The sequence below is a fragment of the Leptonychotes weddellii genome, chromosome 6 (assembly GCF_054177405.1).
Source record: "Leptonychotes weddellii isolate Sample4059 chromosome 6, ASM5417740v2, whole genome shotgun sequence".
NCBI classification, from domain to species: Eukaryota; Metazoa; Chordata; class Mammalia; order Carnivora; family Phocidae; genus Leptonychotes; species Leptonychotes weddellii.
The window spans coordinates 116,891,305-116,907,628 of record NC_138374.1 but is presented as its reverse complement, the minus strand read 5'-3'; the positions used below and the strand labels follow the sequence as shown (position 1 = coordinate 116,907,628).

Below are 16,324 nucleotides of genomic sequence, written 5' to 3'. Positions count from 1 at the left end.
TTCCATCTAGGGAAGCTGGGAGTGGGAGGGAAAAGCCATCCCAGAGTTCCTGGGCACGTTGTCACCTCCCTCTCCCGCCTGTTAGTCAGCCCTGGTATGTATGAGACAGAAGCTGGGAGAAACGACCTGGCCTTTACTGGCAGAAGACTTCAGATGCTGATGGGACACACAGAGAAAGGAGCAGAGGCAGCTGAAGGGAAGGAAGGTTTAAGTGGCTTTCTGATGACTTGTGGAGCCCAGCCGGCCATGAAAAGAACAGTTTATGTGTTATCTCCAAATCCCTGCCTTGGTCAATTAAGGGTCACTTTCCTCATTTAAAGCATGTTCTGATACAGGTAATTCATTTCTTTCACTCCTTTCCCTGCACCTTGCTCCCCTCCCAAACATCCAAAAGTCAAGTCACCAACCTTGAGTTGTCATCGGGGGAGAAGAGAAAGGGCAGGATTCTATTTTAGATCACCAAACTAAAAAACCAAGTTCCTAATACACAGTCTGACCAGAGCCATTCCCCTACCTCCACATTTTACACTCAATATTATGAAAACTGAGAATTTCTTCAAAAAGTAGTAAGGGAGGGGGCGCGTGGGGGGCTCAGTCATTAAGCATCTGCCTTCGGCTCAGGTCATGATCCCAGGATCCCATGATCCCAGGATCCTGGCTCAGGTCATGATCCCATGATCCCAGGATCCTGGGATCCCCGCATCGGGCTCCCTGCTCAGCGGAAAGCCTGCTTCTCCCTCTCCCACTCCCCCTGCTTGTGTTCCCTCTCTCGCTGTCTTTCTCTGTCAAATAAATAAATAAAAATCCTTAAAAAAAAAAAAGTAGGAAGGGAGGCAAAGAGTCTATGGGGTGGTCTTGTTTTGTTTGCCACTGTGAGCCTTCAATTCCATTTTTATGATCTCATTAATTTATTTCTTAATAATTCCTAACTGGTTATTAACTGTTGGCAATGAATTTTATTTATTGAAAAGTATTAATGTTACATTTTTCTCTCAGGGTCCTTGTCCCTGACAGACATTTCTGTTGCAGCAAAATGAAAGAGTCTTAGTTGAGATATTGTAGTCCTATCACTTACCTTGGGCAAGTCACTTACCCCCCTCTGAAAAACAGGGATAATAATGTCTTTTTCCCAAGGTTGTTAGCAGATGAAACAGGATAACGAGCATGACCATGATTATAGCATGCAGTCCAGCCAATGAGCAGGTAGTCAAGAATATTCCTTGTACCTGAATCACCCGCTCAGATAACCTAAAAAACCTAAAAACACAACTTCCCTAAACCTCTTTGCTTTGTGCTAATATATAAGACAACTGAATCAAAACAGGTTTCTGGCCTTTAAAAAAAAAAAAAGTAAGGCAACAAGAATGCTTTTCCAATGTAATTTAAAATACCTCTTCCCTTTAATACCATGGCAGTATAAAACTCATGGACCTTGTTTATGCCTTGGATTTTTTTTTTTAAATATTATTTATTTCTTTGAGAGACAGAGAGCACGAGCAGGGAAGAGATGGAGAAGCAGACTCCCCGCTGAGCAAGGAGCCCGAAGTGGGATTTGATCCCAGGACCCCGGGATCATGACCTGAGCCGAAGGCAGATGCTTAACTGTCTGAGCCACCCAGGCGCCCCTATGCCTTGGATTTAATCTGTATGAACTGAAGGCTACAAAGGGGTGCGGCGGGTGGGAGGAGGGAGCCGTGTCTAGCCAGCCCCATGCACAGAGACAAATGAATGTCATTCTGGGGTGGTTGCTTCTCCCCCTCCAGGCACACTGACCTTCCTCTCCTCTTCTCAATTTGTAAAGCAGGAAACGGCTGTCAGACAGAGTATGTGATAGAGCAGACCTGCAACAGGCAGCCATCTCCCTCTTTAACTGACAGGGTAGGGGCTCAGTAGGTACCTACTTAGCACATGTTTCCTGAGTGCCTGTAGGAAAAGACCAAGATAAAAAAAAGATCTTGGACCACACCAAATCTAGGCCTAGGGCACTGCCCCAATGGCCAAGGTGCCATCTTCTCCCCTATGTTCTTACCAATTCTGCGCCCAAGGATTCAGGCAGTTTATTTTATCAGCCATGACCTTTAACTCCTTCTTCACTCCAACCCCCATACAGGGAAATACTTAGGAGAAATGCCAGCCTTATAAGGTTTTGACAATCCTTGGCTAAACAAAGGAGCATGACTTCCCACGAGCTGGGAATTGGTTAAATAAATGATGGTACATCCATTCATACGACGGAATTCTGTGCAGCGATTTAAAAAGGAGGCAGATCTCTTTGGACTAATATGAAAACAATTCAGTGAAAAAAGCAAAGTGAAGAATAGCATGAGTGGTCTACTTCTATTTATACTTCTCTTTATTTGATTTCATTATATTTCTAATGTAATTCTATCACATTAAAGGATAAGTCGGTGGTTGTCTACACATAGAATATCTCTGGAAGAACACAGAAGAAACTGGTTTCAATCCCTGGCAGAGGGGAGAGGAAGTGAGGGTCAGAGAAGGGGGGGAAGCATGACTTATTCTGTATGCTCTTTTGAACTCTTTGCATCTTTTAAAAAAAAAAATTATTTTTTTTAACAATCACAGTTAAAAAAAAAGCAATGGGATAAAAAGTAGACACTGCTGGATCATGTGTTATAAAAGATAAGTGATGCAAACCCCAGGAGATCAGGAAACATTGCCTCACTTAGGGCAAAAGAGAGGAGAAAGCCAATGATCTGAGACCAGGTGACCTGCGTTATAGTTTTATTTATTTACCTATTTAGAGAGCATGTGTGAGCCGGGGCGGGGCAGCCAGTGGTGCAGAGGGAGAGAGAGAATCCTAAGGACGCTCCACACCCTGCGCGGAGCCCATCAAGGGGCCCGATCTCGTCACCCTAAGATCATGAGCTGAGCCAAAATCAAGAGTCACTTTGTATCGATGTCATCTGGGCAGGTCAATCTGATGACAGCCGAGAACGGCTAGACAGCTTTCTAGCAGCCCTCTGGGTTGCTAGGCACACTACCTACAAGTCAAAGCCATTGTAAGGGACCTCTTCCCAACTTTCCAAGAGAAGGGAGCTTCCAGGATGCGCTACTCTGATGTTTTTGAAGGACACAGAAAAAACCAGGGGCGACGTCTGTGGAGACAAGAGACCAGGAAAAGCACACCTGCAGTTCTGTGGGCTTCGTATGGTTTGGCAAGCACAGGCAGTCATGCTAATATGCACGCTCCCCTTTTCTGAAATGTCCGTTTCACCACCCCCAAGAAGGCCTTTTATCATGAAATGAATTATTTGATGCATTCCCAGCACCAGTCACGAACATGATGAATTCTCTTATACATCGAATACTACAGAAGCCCAGACAAAAAACGTTCCTGTTGGCTATGGAAATTTGCACACAATTTTGATAAGTAGCACTCCAGCCATAAAAGACAGGAAGTGGGCTAGGGGTGAAAGGGTGGGCAGGATTTGAGAGGTCACCGGTTTGAATATGGTCATCCCTGCTCTTACTAAAGGTCAACTTGCATACACATGGTCATTGCTTCACTGAAAGCCAAAAAGTAATTCTGACGGTCTCAAATACAGACTTTTATGTCAAAATTTCTTATTTAATAAAAAATGGAAATCTTCTGCAATGTAATGAGATTGGGTCATTAAGTAGTGTTATATCTAAGCAGTGCAGACAGACCAGCCAAACAATCCTATTATTAAAAGCCTCTAGAGTGTTCAACAACCTCCCGAGATAAGAAAGCTTGGGGTGGCGAGACAGCCCTCATGATAGACAAGAAGTCCTCGTTCTGTCTAGCCGGGGCTTCGCATGCCTTTATGCTTTGCAGAGATTGCTCTTTCCTCAAGGAATGCCATTCTCTACTTGATTCACTGCCTGGTTCACTCATCCCTCAAGGTCAAGCACAAAAGTCACTTTGTATGTGATGTTTCACCAACTCCACCCATCTTGGCCACCATTCATGTGCGTGTGCATGTATGCACCGAAAATTTTTCATACTTATTTTTTTGATTGCAAAAATCAATCTACTGTAATGCTTAGAAACATACAAAGTGAAAAAGGAAGTTCTCCCTTCGGATGCCTAATCCCATCATTCCCCGCTTCACTCCACACTCCCGGCATTCCCAGCTTTAGCATTGTGCCTGGCACATAGAAGATCCTTGGTAAGTTATTGATGAGTAATTCAATAATGATTAATGAATATGTTAATAATGACTGTAGTGACAATAAATTTTCAGCACTTATTGAGCACTAACTACAAACCAGGCAGTGTGCTAAATATTTTACAAAAAAGGATGAATGGGCCAAAATATCATTCCGTTATTTCTCTGTGCAGATTTTAGTACTTCACTCATAAATATACTTAACGTTATGATGAAATGAATTGGAAAAATATTATCACTTGTTAAACGAAAGCAAATTATAAAATAATATGCACAGCCAATATCCCACTTTTTGTAATACATTTTAAATACATATTCACATAGATGTTTGTGTGTGCAGAGAAAAAAAAAACAGGAAGGGAATACATTAACACTCTTATCTCAAGGTAGTGCTATTGTGGATGATTCTTATTTTTTTCCTTTTTGTTTCTAAATTTATATCATACGCATGTTTTGCTTCACATAACAAGAAAAAAGTTATTTTAAAAGAATAATACTGTTAAATCATTCCTTTTCAACAGCCTTCTTCAGGATTAAAAAAAAATGTGAAAAATTCTTAGCTTAAGTAAAAAAAACAGATTTCTTTTTTTAGGGAAGATAGCAAATCACTAGTGTTCTTAATGGAGAAAGGGCAGTGTTCAAAGAAGAATTAAACAAATTGTTCCAGTGGAGGAAAAATTCAATTTACTGCATGCAGACTGTGTTTCTTGACTGAAAAACAAGTTAATCCCTCTCATTCAGAATCAGTATGCATATTCACTAGCTATATTTCATCTCACATCTGCAAATTTAATTTCTCCTTTCTTGGTTGTCAGAAGATGAGAAAATAAATTTTAGTCCAGGCAACGAATCCTACTTGGCAAGCTCAAAATAACTTAATTATTAAAAAGCAGCACCAAAGACCAGTCAGCAACCTTCCCAAGGACTGTTAACACAACTTGAAAAAAAACTGGGTCCGTTTGTCTAACAGAAGAGTGGGAGATACATGGATAAGGAAATACAGTGTTTTGGAATTCTCTGCAAACCACTGACCCTGCACATTACCTGTCCTTTTGAATTTTAGTCATAATTATGAAAGATAGTTTCCCATCAGCAAAAATTATAAAAAAAGTCATTGCATCACCTAGCAGAGATTATCAACTTTAGAAATAAGATGGGTGTTAGCCAGAATATTTGGATGTAGTTCCCAAGAACTAAGAAATAAAGGTCTCCTTTCGTGACCCCCCTATGGCTGAGAAGGAAACGTTCCAACAGAAGCCTACTAGATGCTTAACAAAAATTCTTAAAAAAAAAAAAGTCTTCTGGGGGAAGGAAAAAAAGAAAATTCCTTTTCTTCCTGGCAGTGTACATGGGAGCACCCTTCTCTTGGGGGTCCCTGTTAGACACATACAACTTAGAGATATCTGTGTCTTAACTGAAGTTGAGGAATGGTCTCCGAATATGCCCAGATCCAAATCAAGATATTCAAAGACTGCGCTTCCAACATTTGACAAGGGCTCCAGGTTCCAAGTCTCCCTGTGGGCTGCAGGGGTTCCTCCAGAGCCACTGAGCCCCCTCACCGTGAAATAGAACTGCTCCGTCTCTTGCTGGTTGGCTCTCCTCTTGGCGATGCTGGGCTTGCTCATGAAGGTTTCTGAGACCGTGGACTTGACGGATTCCATAGAGTTGCTGTACTGGAAGCAGTCGGACACATCAAAATCCTCAACAGTCACAATGTCCTGGATGGTCTGCAGAGTGGCTTCCATCGTCTTCTTTACCTGCCACGACAAGAGCCAATATAACGCGTGAGGGGCAGGCTGCAGAGGGGCAGGTGATGGAGAAGCTGGGAGGAGTGGGAGAGGAGTGGCTGCAAGGGACCGGGGGCTGCTGTCAGAAGAGGCAGCTCTGCTCCCCATCGGACAGTGCTGAGTGACTGACGTGGCCATCACATGGACTCTTGTTTTACAGTGCTCCTCTCTCCAGGGAGGACCTCAAAACCACCCCCCTCTTCATGCTAGGTATTTGACCCAGCTCTTATATTTAGTGTTGACTTTTTAAGTTTAGTATTAGCTCTGAGCTATAAGGGAAGTGCTAATGGAGAGAATAAAACAAATCCAAACCAACCTCATGATGTAAAGAGCTAGTTAAAATGTGAGAGGGGCCTGCCATGCCCCGCGCTCTTGTTTCATGACCTTCAGCAAATCAGTGGATTTGCTCCTCCATTCGCAAACGAAGTGGCCCCACCCCCAGTCCTTCCTGATCTTCCCGGGAAAAGTAAGACTGACTGAGATGCCAAGGAAGAAATCCCGTGAGCACAAAAGAAAGAAGCTGGATGATTAATCGTGCTGCCCTTTTGAACTAGTTAAAAGCAAAGACACTGGGCCCAGAAGAAAGTCCCCCTTTTCTAAGAGGATGGAGATGTTTTAAGTGTCAAAGTCAAAGGCCTCTGTTTGTTTGAAAATGCTGGAAAAAGCCAGGCATGAGGGGGTGGCTTCAGAGACACAATATTGTTCACACAGCTGCCAAGTGCCATTTTGATTAAATGTGTGTAGAGGGGCAAGAAAAAAAGCATTTGCAAAAGCTCAAAATAGAGCTCAACCTTTGGCAATGCAAGAGCAACTTCCTGGAGTTCAAGGGCAGGATGTAGCAGAGGGGGAAAATCCAAGGCTACATTTGGCTAGGAAATGTTTGTGGCAGCCCGGACGTTCTCTGCATGCTCCTTCCACCTGCTCCCAGAGGGGCAGCAAGAAAGAGGCTCAACAGGGAAACGCGGAGGGGGGCTCCAAGTCTCCTAAGCAGGACACTCACCTCCTCGTTCTCGATCTTCAGAGTGGAGAGGCGAGACTGCAGTTGCTGGCATCTCTGCACCAGCTCGCTCTGCACAGGCTGCTGGGCACAGAGCTGGGAAGCCTGCCGAAAGAAAGCAACACCGGGTCAGGAAGACGACATGGTTCTTCTGGTGGTTCCAGAGTCCCACTACTACTAATAAAAGTCCTCGTGTTCAAGCTGTAAGCCTCACAGTTTCTATGTGCAAACAAAAATCCAAAGGCAGCGTGTGTGAACCTCTTCCGGGACCAAACAGCACAAGGAGGGAATGAGAAGTGGGACCTGTTTGGAAAGACCAGATCCCTCCGTGTGGGGCCCATCCCCAGGCTGGCGCCCGGCAGGCTCTGCGGCTCCGCAGAAGCCAGCGTTAGGCCGGAGCAGGGTGCCTCGGGCAGCTCCAGCTCCACCTACACAATGCTTTGGCAGAGAGGATTTCCTGCTACAAGTCCGAGTGGCCACCTCTCCGGCCCCTCCTTCACCCTACTCCGTGCACCAGAGTGAAAGCAGGAGAGAAGTGGGTCAGGAGGCTAGCTTGCCGCGCCGGCAGCCAGCGTGTGTTTATAAATCTGGGCCACGCATGAGAAGTCTGACTCAACGAGAGAAAGTATAAAGCCAGGAACAAGTCCACGGGCTGTGCTGGAGGGCCCCAGAGGGCACAGAATCTGGTGGAACTTGGCACTTTCAAAGAGCCATCGTTTTGCCCCAGGTTTGCATCAGATCTGTGTGGGCAAGGAGTCTGCCCTGCCCCTAAGGACTGCCGTCGATAAGCTTTTCCCTCTGGGAAAAGATGCCTGAGCCAGTCTCCCGACAGGGGCATGGCTATGGAATGGGCAGGAGGTCACCCACAGTCCCCAGGCTGGCAGATGAGGAGGGAGGGCCCACGTGGAGGCAGCTCCTGTCACCTTGCCACCACGTGTCCCTCAGCCTCCTGTCTGCAGAGAGACATCTGGACAGAACTGGCCTCCTTCTTCCTCAGCAATGAGTGGGCACATTCACATGCCCACAGACCATTCTCTTGCTTGGAAGACAAAACCTCTCTTCAAATGGAGGGGGCTGGGACTTGACCTTTTCCTCCATTGGCTTTCAAGCTCCCAACCGACTTGACCTCCTCCCCCAGCTGAGGGGCTGGCCTGAGCCAGCTCTCAGATCTGAAGAGAGCTGACTTCACTCTGGCTCTTGGATAAGCAGACACAATGGAGAAAGCTCAGTGGCCAGGATGGGTGAGAGCCAAGAGTGAAACTCTCTGGCTGCCTGATGTCACTGGTCAGGCATCCAGAGCTCCACAAGCCTCTGGGGGCACCAAGGGTAGAGCCAAGCACCTCCTCCTAGTACATCTGAGAGTGCTTGGCATCAACTCATGTGCTGAGCGCCCCAGAACACCAGTCAGTGTGGGGCCTTGGCCAATTTCAGGGCTTCCGGTCAAAATGCCACCCGGGCCTTGGCCCTAGTTCAAGGACTTCCAGGCAGCCCTCTCTTGTTGCCTCCACAGTCTACAGACAGCCCACACTGGTGGGGACAGACTGGCTGCGGGGACCAAGAAAAACTCGCCTTCTCATCTCTTTTCATTTTCTACTCCTAGGAAGGCTGGGCTGGAATGCAGAACCTTTGCATGGGGAGCATGCAAGATCTAGGGCTGACCCTGGCCCCTGCCTGGCTCAGCCACTGATCAGCTGTATCACACAAAGGGAGGGCGGAGGTAGAAGAGTGAACTATTGATTTTAAAGTAACCAAGACCTAGCAGGGAGGACTCACAGAGGGAAAATGACCTCCACGCCTGTGCCTTTAAGAAGCAGCAGGGCTGCTGATGCATGCTTTGGCAGAGGTCCTCTACCGGGGTGCAAGGTCATGCATTTCAGCTGTGCTCCGCAGTATGAAACTGAGGCACTGACGGGGCCACGAGGGGCCCGAGCACCCGGCATCTGGGTTCTCCCTTTATGGAGACAAGCTGCTTGGCTCCGAAGGCAACTCAGTCAACACCAGAAAACGTATCACTCCACTTAGCTGGTGCCCAAGTTGCACCGATTCTTGGGAAGGAATGTCAGTGGCAGCTGGAGAAGGGGACTGGAAGAAAAGTTGGACCAGAAGCCAGGGCAGGTGAGGAATGGGGCTTCCTGGGGCCTCGGTGACACCCCCCCCCCACTCTGACTGCACACACTGCCATTTCACTTCCCCATCTGTTCAGACGCTGACATTTCCTAAGTCACAGAAATGGAAACAAACTGTACATGGTTTGGTTTTCCCTGAGGAGAGGAAAGAAATCATCTCCACATTTTTGTCTTTAGGATAGAAATGTCCCCTTCTCCACTGTGGACTATCGATGACAGCAAATCCTCTAGTTACACTGCCAACACTTGTCATTCTGGGACAGGGTTTTCTAAAAAGCATCTGGAGACTAATCCTATTGGAAACACCATTCCCTTGTTGAGAGGACATGGTTGTTTTTCAGTCACCTCGCATCCTTTCCTCCTCCTCCTGACAACTTTAGCCTGACTATCCTCTGGGGGAACTTCCCACCCCACAACTCAGGTCATATATTTTGGATGAGGCTCTCCCCAACTCCGGGATGGAGCATGTGACTTAGGCATAAGCCAATCAGCCAACTACAGACACCCAGCCATGATCACTGGCTCAGGGATAAACTCATCAGCCGAACAGAAAGAAGAAGACACAATGAGAATTTTGTGGGGGCTTCTAGGAGGGCAGCAGGTACTCCCTCCACTGGATTTGGACCTACAAGAAGATCAGGCTGGAAATACAGTCACTTTGCCCTGATGGGATGAGAGCCTACCTAGAATAGAGCCCAAGATACAAGATGTGAAGCAGAGAGAGAGAAACAACAACAACAAAAATCTGAGTCTTGATAAATTCCCACTCCTAAATCCAACCACGCCTGAAAATCCATCTATTTCTATTATGTAAGCCTATACATCCTCCTTCCGATTTAGCCCAGAGGTTAAAGGGTAGCTCCTATTGACAGGAATAAGGTTCACTCTAATATGCATGCACAACCACCCCAAGTGGAACCAAAAGATTCAGAGTAATGAAAACCAAAGAGCTGCTTGTTTCTCTCACTTTGTTTAGGCCCTTCTCGTTTCAGTCTTGGAGGGGAAAAGTTCAAAAAAGGGCCCCATGTTCCTGTTCCCCAGCCTGGGCAGACAGCATCAGGCCTCGGGGATGACATCTTAGCTCCTTCTTGTCTGTCTTACCCATTCTTTTTTGCTCAATACCCAAGCAAAGCTACCCCTTTTATTGCGATCTTCTAATCTCAACAGAATAAGATCCTTTAGATCTCTGCCAAGTGACAAAAGATCACATCATTATTGCCCCACTTAGCCCTCCCTCCCCAACAAAAGCCTTGAGTATCTGGCCCCATTTCAGCTCTTCTTCCAGACTCACCATTTGGAGGCCTCCTCCAAATCTTTCCCTCTTGCCATACTGAACTGTTAGTTTTTATACACCTGCTGTTTTTCACCTCCTCTGATCTTGCTGGACCCTCTGGGTGCCCCTCCCTACACATACTTCCACCTCTCTCTCAACCCACCAGACTGGAAGCTCCCTGAGGGCCCTAACCCCCAGTGTCTATGGTGGAGCCCAGCAGACACTCAGTCTCTATTTGCCGAATGAGTGGAATGCTCCTCACCCTCCTGACGGGAAGCCAGCCCCGGGCCTTGCTCTCCCCAGAATAATGTGGCCTTAGTGTAGTGAATCCAGGCACAAGTGAGCTCGAGCCCCTTAGGGAGTGTGGTGATGGGAAGAAGGCCTCACCATGTCCCCCATGTGGGGCTGGAACTCAAACTTCATGGGTGGGCAGAAGACATTGTTGTACATCTCCATGAGGCGCTGCTTGTCACTGGTGGCATCCAGGTTCTCCACAGCATTCTCGATGGCATCCAGACCCTCGTGCTTTGACTGCTCCAGATTCAACTCAGCGGAGAGGAAGGTGCGTAGCGCCCGGTTCAGGCTAGCGTGGTAGCCTAAGTCACAACACTGCTGTGGGACGGAAAAGCCACATGAGCAAACCACAGACAGTCCCAAGGCTTGGCAGAAAGGGAGGTGGCCCCCGGGGCAGCTCTGACCATATCACCGGGACTGGCCGTGAAGCTAGAAGGCTGACATTCTGACTCCCAAGATTCAGGTGAGATTTCTGGTTTCCACTCCCAATTCAATGGAAGACACACCTCAGAGGACTATAGGCTGATTGGGAGGAAGAGGACTCAACGGGACAGAAGGAAAATTATTTCGCCAGGCACTGCACAGGGCTATTTAGGAAACAGGAAAAGGGCTGAGGTTGAAGGGAATCCTCTTCCACTTTAGGGTTTCTCTGCGGATGCCATGATAACAAAATTCGACAATGAAAATATGGCCTGCCACTCCCTGAGGGTCACTGTGGTCAAGTCACTACATACGAACCAAGCCAGGCCATTTCAGCATTTAAGGTTCACAACTCACACCAGTGTCGCAAGAGCAGTTCATTTACCCCAACACTGAACTCCAGCGGGAGAAGAAGAGGGTGGGGAGCAGACCCTATCATCGGTCGTCACCCCCACCAGCTGCTGACGTTGTAGGACAGGCCTTAGCAGCAGACTCGGATTTCTGCACTAAAGCTCCCGCCCGACAAAAATAGCATTTATAAGACCAAAAATTTCTAAGTGTCAGTCTTACTGGAAAAATGCAGATCATGTAAAGGATTCCGATTTTCTAAAGCAAAATTGAAAAAAAAAAAAAGTATGAGAGGCAACAGTATAAAAAAAGCACTGGACAGGAAGTCAAGCAGCCTTGGAAAAGCCAGTCCCCAACCCTGAAGCTGTACCCTCGGCTGTAAAATGAACAGATTTGGCCAAGTCAGTGGTTTTTTGTTTTTTGTTTTTTTAAAGATTTTATTTATTTATTTGAGAGAGAGCAAGCACATGAGAGGGGGGAGGGTCAGAGGGAGAAGCAGACTCCCTGACGAGCAGGGAGCCCGATGCGGGACTCGATCCAGGGACTCCAGGATCATGACCTGAGCCGAAGGCAGTCGCCCAACCAACTGAGCCACCCAGGTGCCCCAAGTCAGTGGTTTTTAAGCTGCGGATCAGAGCTGTGAGGTTCTATGCCGCTGCTCAGGCTGCCCTTGAGAAGAGGGTAAAAGGGCAGCAACCGGTAGGACTTGGAGCCTCCTATCTCTGGTTCAACCAAACCAGCCCTGCTCTTTTATCTACTTAATAGACTGGGATCCTTTTTTATTTTTTTTTTTAAGACTTCATTTATTTATTTTTGAGAGAGAATGAGAAAGAGGGGGAAAGAAAGAGAGAGAGAGAGAGAGAGAGAGTGCGCGAGTGGGGGGAGGGGCAGAGGGAGAAGCAGACTCCCCACTGAGCAGGGAGCCCAACTCAGGACTGGATCCCAGGACCCCAGGATCATGACCTGAGCCGAAGGCAGACACTTAACAGACTGAGCCACCCAGGTGCCCAATAGATTGGGATTCTATGTAAGGTCTGATTTGAAGAAAGAATTCTGCTCGAGAAAAAGTCTGAAAATACTTGGACTAATTATATTGTCTAAGGCCCTCTTCAGCAGTGGCATTCTGTAACTCTACAACAATATTCCCCATCCCTCCCAAAGGACCCCGGGATCCAAATTCCTTGGCCATCCATTATCCCCTCTATTGCTAAAGCAGCTCTGAGTTCCAGAACCTGAGAAGAAACGTCCGAGAAGAATCCATGGATAGAGTCAGACCATGTGCCTGACTGCAGTTTCATTCCATAGGCAGGCATCAAACGGACGTCCCCCAGCCTTTCCCCTCATCCTGTTCACCCCGGGAGCAGCCACAACTGGGGGAGAAAAAGCACGTGATGTGCCTTCTCCTCCTAGCATCTGACAAGAAGCTCAGCGACAGAGCGCCCGTCGGGCTGGGCTCTGGGTCAGTGCCAACAGCGCGGCAGGTGCCTGGCGGCAGGGGAAGAACAGCAGTTACAGCTTGACTAGAGGCGGAGGATGGAAAGACATTCAATTCAGTTGGGAGGGAAGCGCAAATGGAAGCAAGACAAAAGCAGCTGATTGGGAGACTTCGCGTGCAGGGGCCCTTCCTCCTCTGAAAGACGCTGCTGGTCTAGCCAGGCTGCCCTTGAACTTGGAAACCTTCCTGACTAGCTCTGTGCAGACGCTGATGATGAACTGGATGCCTGTGAGTCTGTGAACACAAGGGCCGAGCAAGTGGGGAGCTTTTTAGTGCAGAAGAGAATTAGGGGGAGGCGGGGCGCCCTTCATCACCTTTACATTTTTGGTGACTCCATTCTCTCTACCTCTACCCTGATTCATACCCTTATCCTACATCAGTGCTGTCTGCTTCACTGTCTTCAAAGATAGCTTTTGTTAGGCCACTCCTACTGAAGAACCTACAGAAGCCTTTAGTCTTTTCTAAAGTGAAGTCCACCTTCCTCAGTTTGGGTATTTAAAAATACCTCTATTTTACTAAGTATGCTTACCGTATGCCTGACGCATGCTAAGTGCTTTATTGAATCCTCATAATAATCCCAGTGAGGCTGGTATTATCTTCATTTCCCAGACTAGAATGGTGAGGCTCCGGGAAGTTAAGCAAGGTCACCAGCCAGAACAAATTCTAATCTGTCTTGCAGTCTGACCATCAACATCATCTCCCTATGTTCCCTTCCTCAGACTCTTCTGCTCTAACCAAGGACTTGCTCCTGCTTAGGGCAGAGTATGGGAGAACAGCAGGCCTCAAATCAGCTGCACGACCGTGAGTGAGCAATTTAACCTCTCAGCCTCCAATGGGGACAACACCAGCCTCATCGGTTGTCACGAGGCTGATAACAGGCAATGTATTTATCCACATCTGGCACCGTGCGGACAGTTCCACCTCAATCACCAAGATCCCCAGATCCACGGACTTCTGCCCTTTTCCCGGCATTCTCCCTTCTTGACATATTTCCCACTCCTCTCACTTGTTGGAAATGGACCCCATCTTCAAAATCCAGATCAAATTCCCAGCCTCTGGGAAGCCAGCCACCCCCGCAACCCTGGCATCTACTGACCTTGGCCTCTACTCAGGACCACACCACACCAGCCCTCACGTGACACAGGACACACTCCGGCACTCTGAGACTTGCCATTTCCTATCACCCCAACCAGAAGACAAGCGTCAAAGCGGGCCTGGCCAGTGTCATTGCTTCTTTGTATCCCCCACCATGAAGCCTTGCTCAAAATAGGCATTTTATACACATCAGTGGATGGACTGATTGATGCCCAGAGTACAGATTCTAACCTCTCAGGAATCATCCACTTAGGCTGAATACCGATCTAAGTCAAATGGGTAGACGTGGCCACCGAAGCCCCTCGTTTCACTCACTCCGTACAGCCTATGGAAGGCCAGGAGCTTTCTCCGGCTGCCTGCTGCCTCATTTATGTTAACTCTTCCGTAGCCCCTCTGTGCCACCGACCCACAGCGTGCCCTCTGGCTCCTCTGTGCCTCCAGCCAACCAGGGAGACTCGGGCTAGGCTGTACAAAGCCGTAGCTATGTACAGATCTCCGCGAGCACGACGGCCAGAAACTGAGGCCTTAGCAAAAAGGCAATTGCTGGCAAGGGTTAGGGAGACGAGATTTGACTATTTCATCTCTGTTCCCAGGAGAATCCCAGTGAGGAGAGGCAGTGCATTATGCTTCCTCACAATGGGGACAACGTATGCTTTCGGTGGCTTCTGAGGAGTTCCGTGGCCATGCCGAGCTCCCCTGGCCCCTTCTGGGTTATATAAATGTTTGATGAAAACTCTCTCAGGGGAAATCAAATTTTTATAAGAATTTAATGATAGCCCATCCAGATGTGTGATGACTTGACTTGACAGCTCATTAACCCTTTACTAGTTCACAGTCCTCACCCAGAGACTCTAGAGAAGGCCTAGAAAAGAAACATGGGTGTTTCATAACATCCACTTCTAGTTCACACAGAAGAGACAAATAAATGCCCTTTAAAAAATTTCATATGAAGGGGCGCCTGGGTGGCTCAGTGGTTAAGCGTCTGCCTTCGGCTCAGGTCACGATCCCAGGGTCCTGGGATCGAGCCCCGCATCTGGCTCCCTGCTCGGTGGGGAGCCTGCTTCTCCCTCTCCCACTCCCCCTGCTTGTGTTCCCTCTCTAGCTGTCTCTAGCTGTCAAATAAATAAATAAAATCTTATAAAAAAATTTCCTATGAAGAAAGCTGCGCTCCTTCGTGTCCAACTTGGGTGCACACGGTGTCATGGATTCTCTACCCATGTACGGAGTCCGCACAAGCCCCCAGCTATGCATGCGGACAATGCCCTGTTCTTCATTCATCCATCTGCTCCTGGGTTGGGAAAGCCACAGGAGGACGGGGGAGGAAAGCCACATTCCAATGAGCCTACAGTTCTTAGACTCCGTCAAGTCAGCTCAGAGTGTGTTTTTGGCCTGAAGTCAAGGTTTCCCTGGTGCATGTCAGATGCCTCATGCGGGTTTCTACAGTCCAGGTTTAAATCTTCCTCTATCATAAAAGGAAGTCAAAGGCTACTCCCATCTCAGTGTACAGGCATCGACAAAAATAACTTCCTTTCACTTGTCCTCAGTGCCCTCAGCACACACTGCACTCTCATACCACGAGGAAGGAGGCAGCATGGTGCCCATAACACAGATAGCGACAGACTGTGCAAGATTCATCCCTCGTCTTAAAGCAAGTTCTGGATCCTGTCAAGATCAGAATGCCAAGGTACCCAGGCTCCCCATTCACTCCTGCCCTAACTGTTGGTGTGTCGCCCAGGTGTCCTTTGGGCCATTTTTATTGCCTTGATCATCCAGGAAACTACTGATACATGCACTAGCTGCAGCGACGCTCAGAAACATCACATCGGGCAAAGGCCGGGTACGAAAAGTACGTACTGTAAAATCCCAACTTTGTGAAATCCTACAACAGGCAAAACTAATTTATGGTGAAAGAAATCACAACAGTGGTTGCCTTGGGGTGAGGGACTGACTGGGAAGAGAAAAGAGGAACTTTTGGAGGCAATGGAAATATTCGCTATCTTGACAGAGATGTAATCGGTTACAAGGGTGTTTGAATTTATCATAACTCTTGAAACTGTAACACTTAAGTTCAGGCAGTATATATACCTCCGGGCAGTATTAAAAGGCACAACAAGGAAAAACAAAATCTTGCCTTAGGAAATCACCTTCCTCCTCCTCCTTCTATTCCTTAGTTCCTTCAATGAATATACTATGTGCTCAGCTATGTATTAAGCCCTGTGTGTATGTTTAAAAAAAAAAATACCTTAATATATAAAGTTTTTTTATATATTTAAGTAATCTCTACACCCAACACGGGGCTCGAACTCACAACCCCGAGATTAAGAGTTGCATGCTC

At 47.4% G+C, this 16,324-nt stretch overlaps 1 protein-coding gene and 1 long non-coding RNA gene across 13 annotated transcripts in view; one reads left to right on the top strand and one right to left on the bottom strand.

Moving 5' to 3' along the window:
- Positions 1-16,324, bottom strand: part of SRGAP2 (SLIT-ROBO Rho GTPase activating protein 2) — a 226,719-nt gene that overhangs the window by 48,492 nt on the left and 161,903 nt on the right. For 10 of the 12 annotated variants that reach the window (XR_014146567.1, XM_081825140.1, XM_081825144.1 and 7 more), the window contains exons 8-10: positions 10,725-10,949; positions 6,942-7,043; positions 5,714-5,911 (exon numbers count right to left, since the gene is read on the bottom strand). Coding sequence is in view for 11 of the 12 variants with exons in the window: in XM_081825140.1 (XP_081681266.1) it covers positions 5,714-5,911; positions 6,942-7,043; positions 10,725-10,949 (525 nt within the window). In the remaining variant the exon portion in view is untranslated. The remainder of the gene's footprint in view (positions 1-5,713; positions 5,912-6,941; positions 7,044-10,724; positions 10,950-16,324) is intronic. The other 2 variants (XM_081825143.1, XM_081825146.1) reach the window with 1 other exon arrangement.
- The window catches only part of LOC145722356 (uncharacterized), a 285,608-nt gene that overhangs the window by 261,739 nt on the left and 7,545 nt on the right, over positions 1-16,324 (top strand). The gene's annotated exons all lie outside the window — the stretch shown is intronic.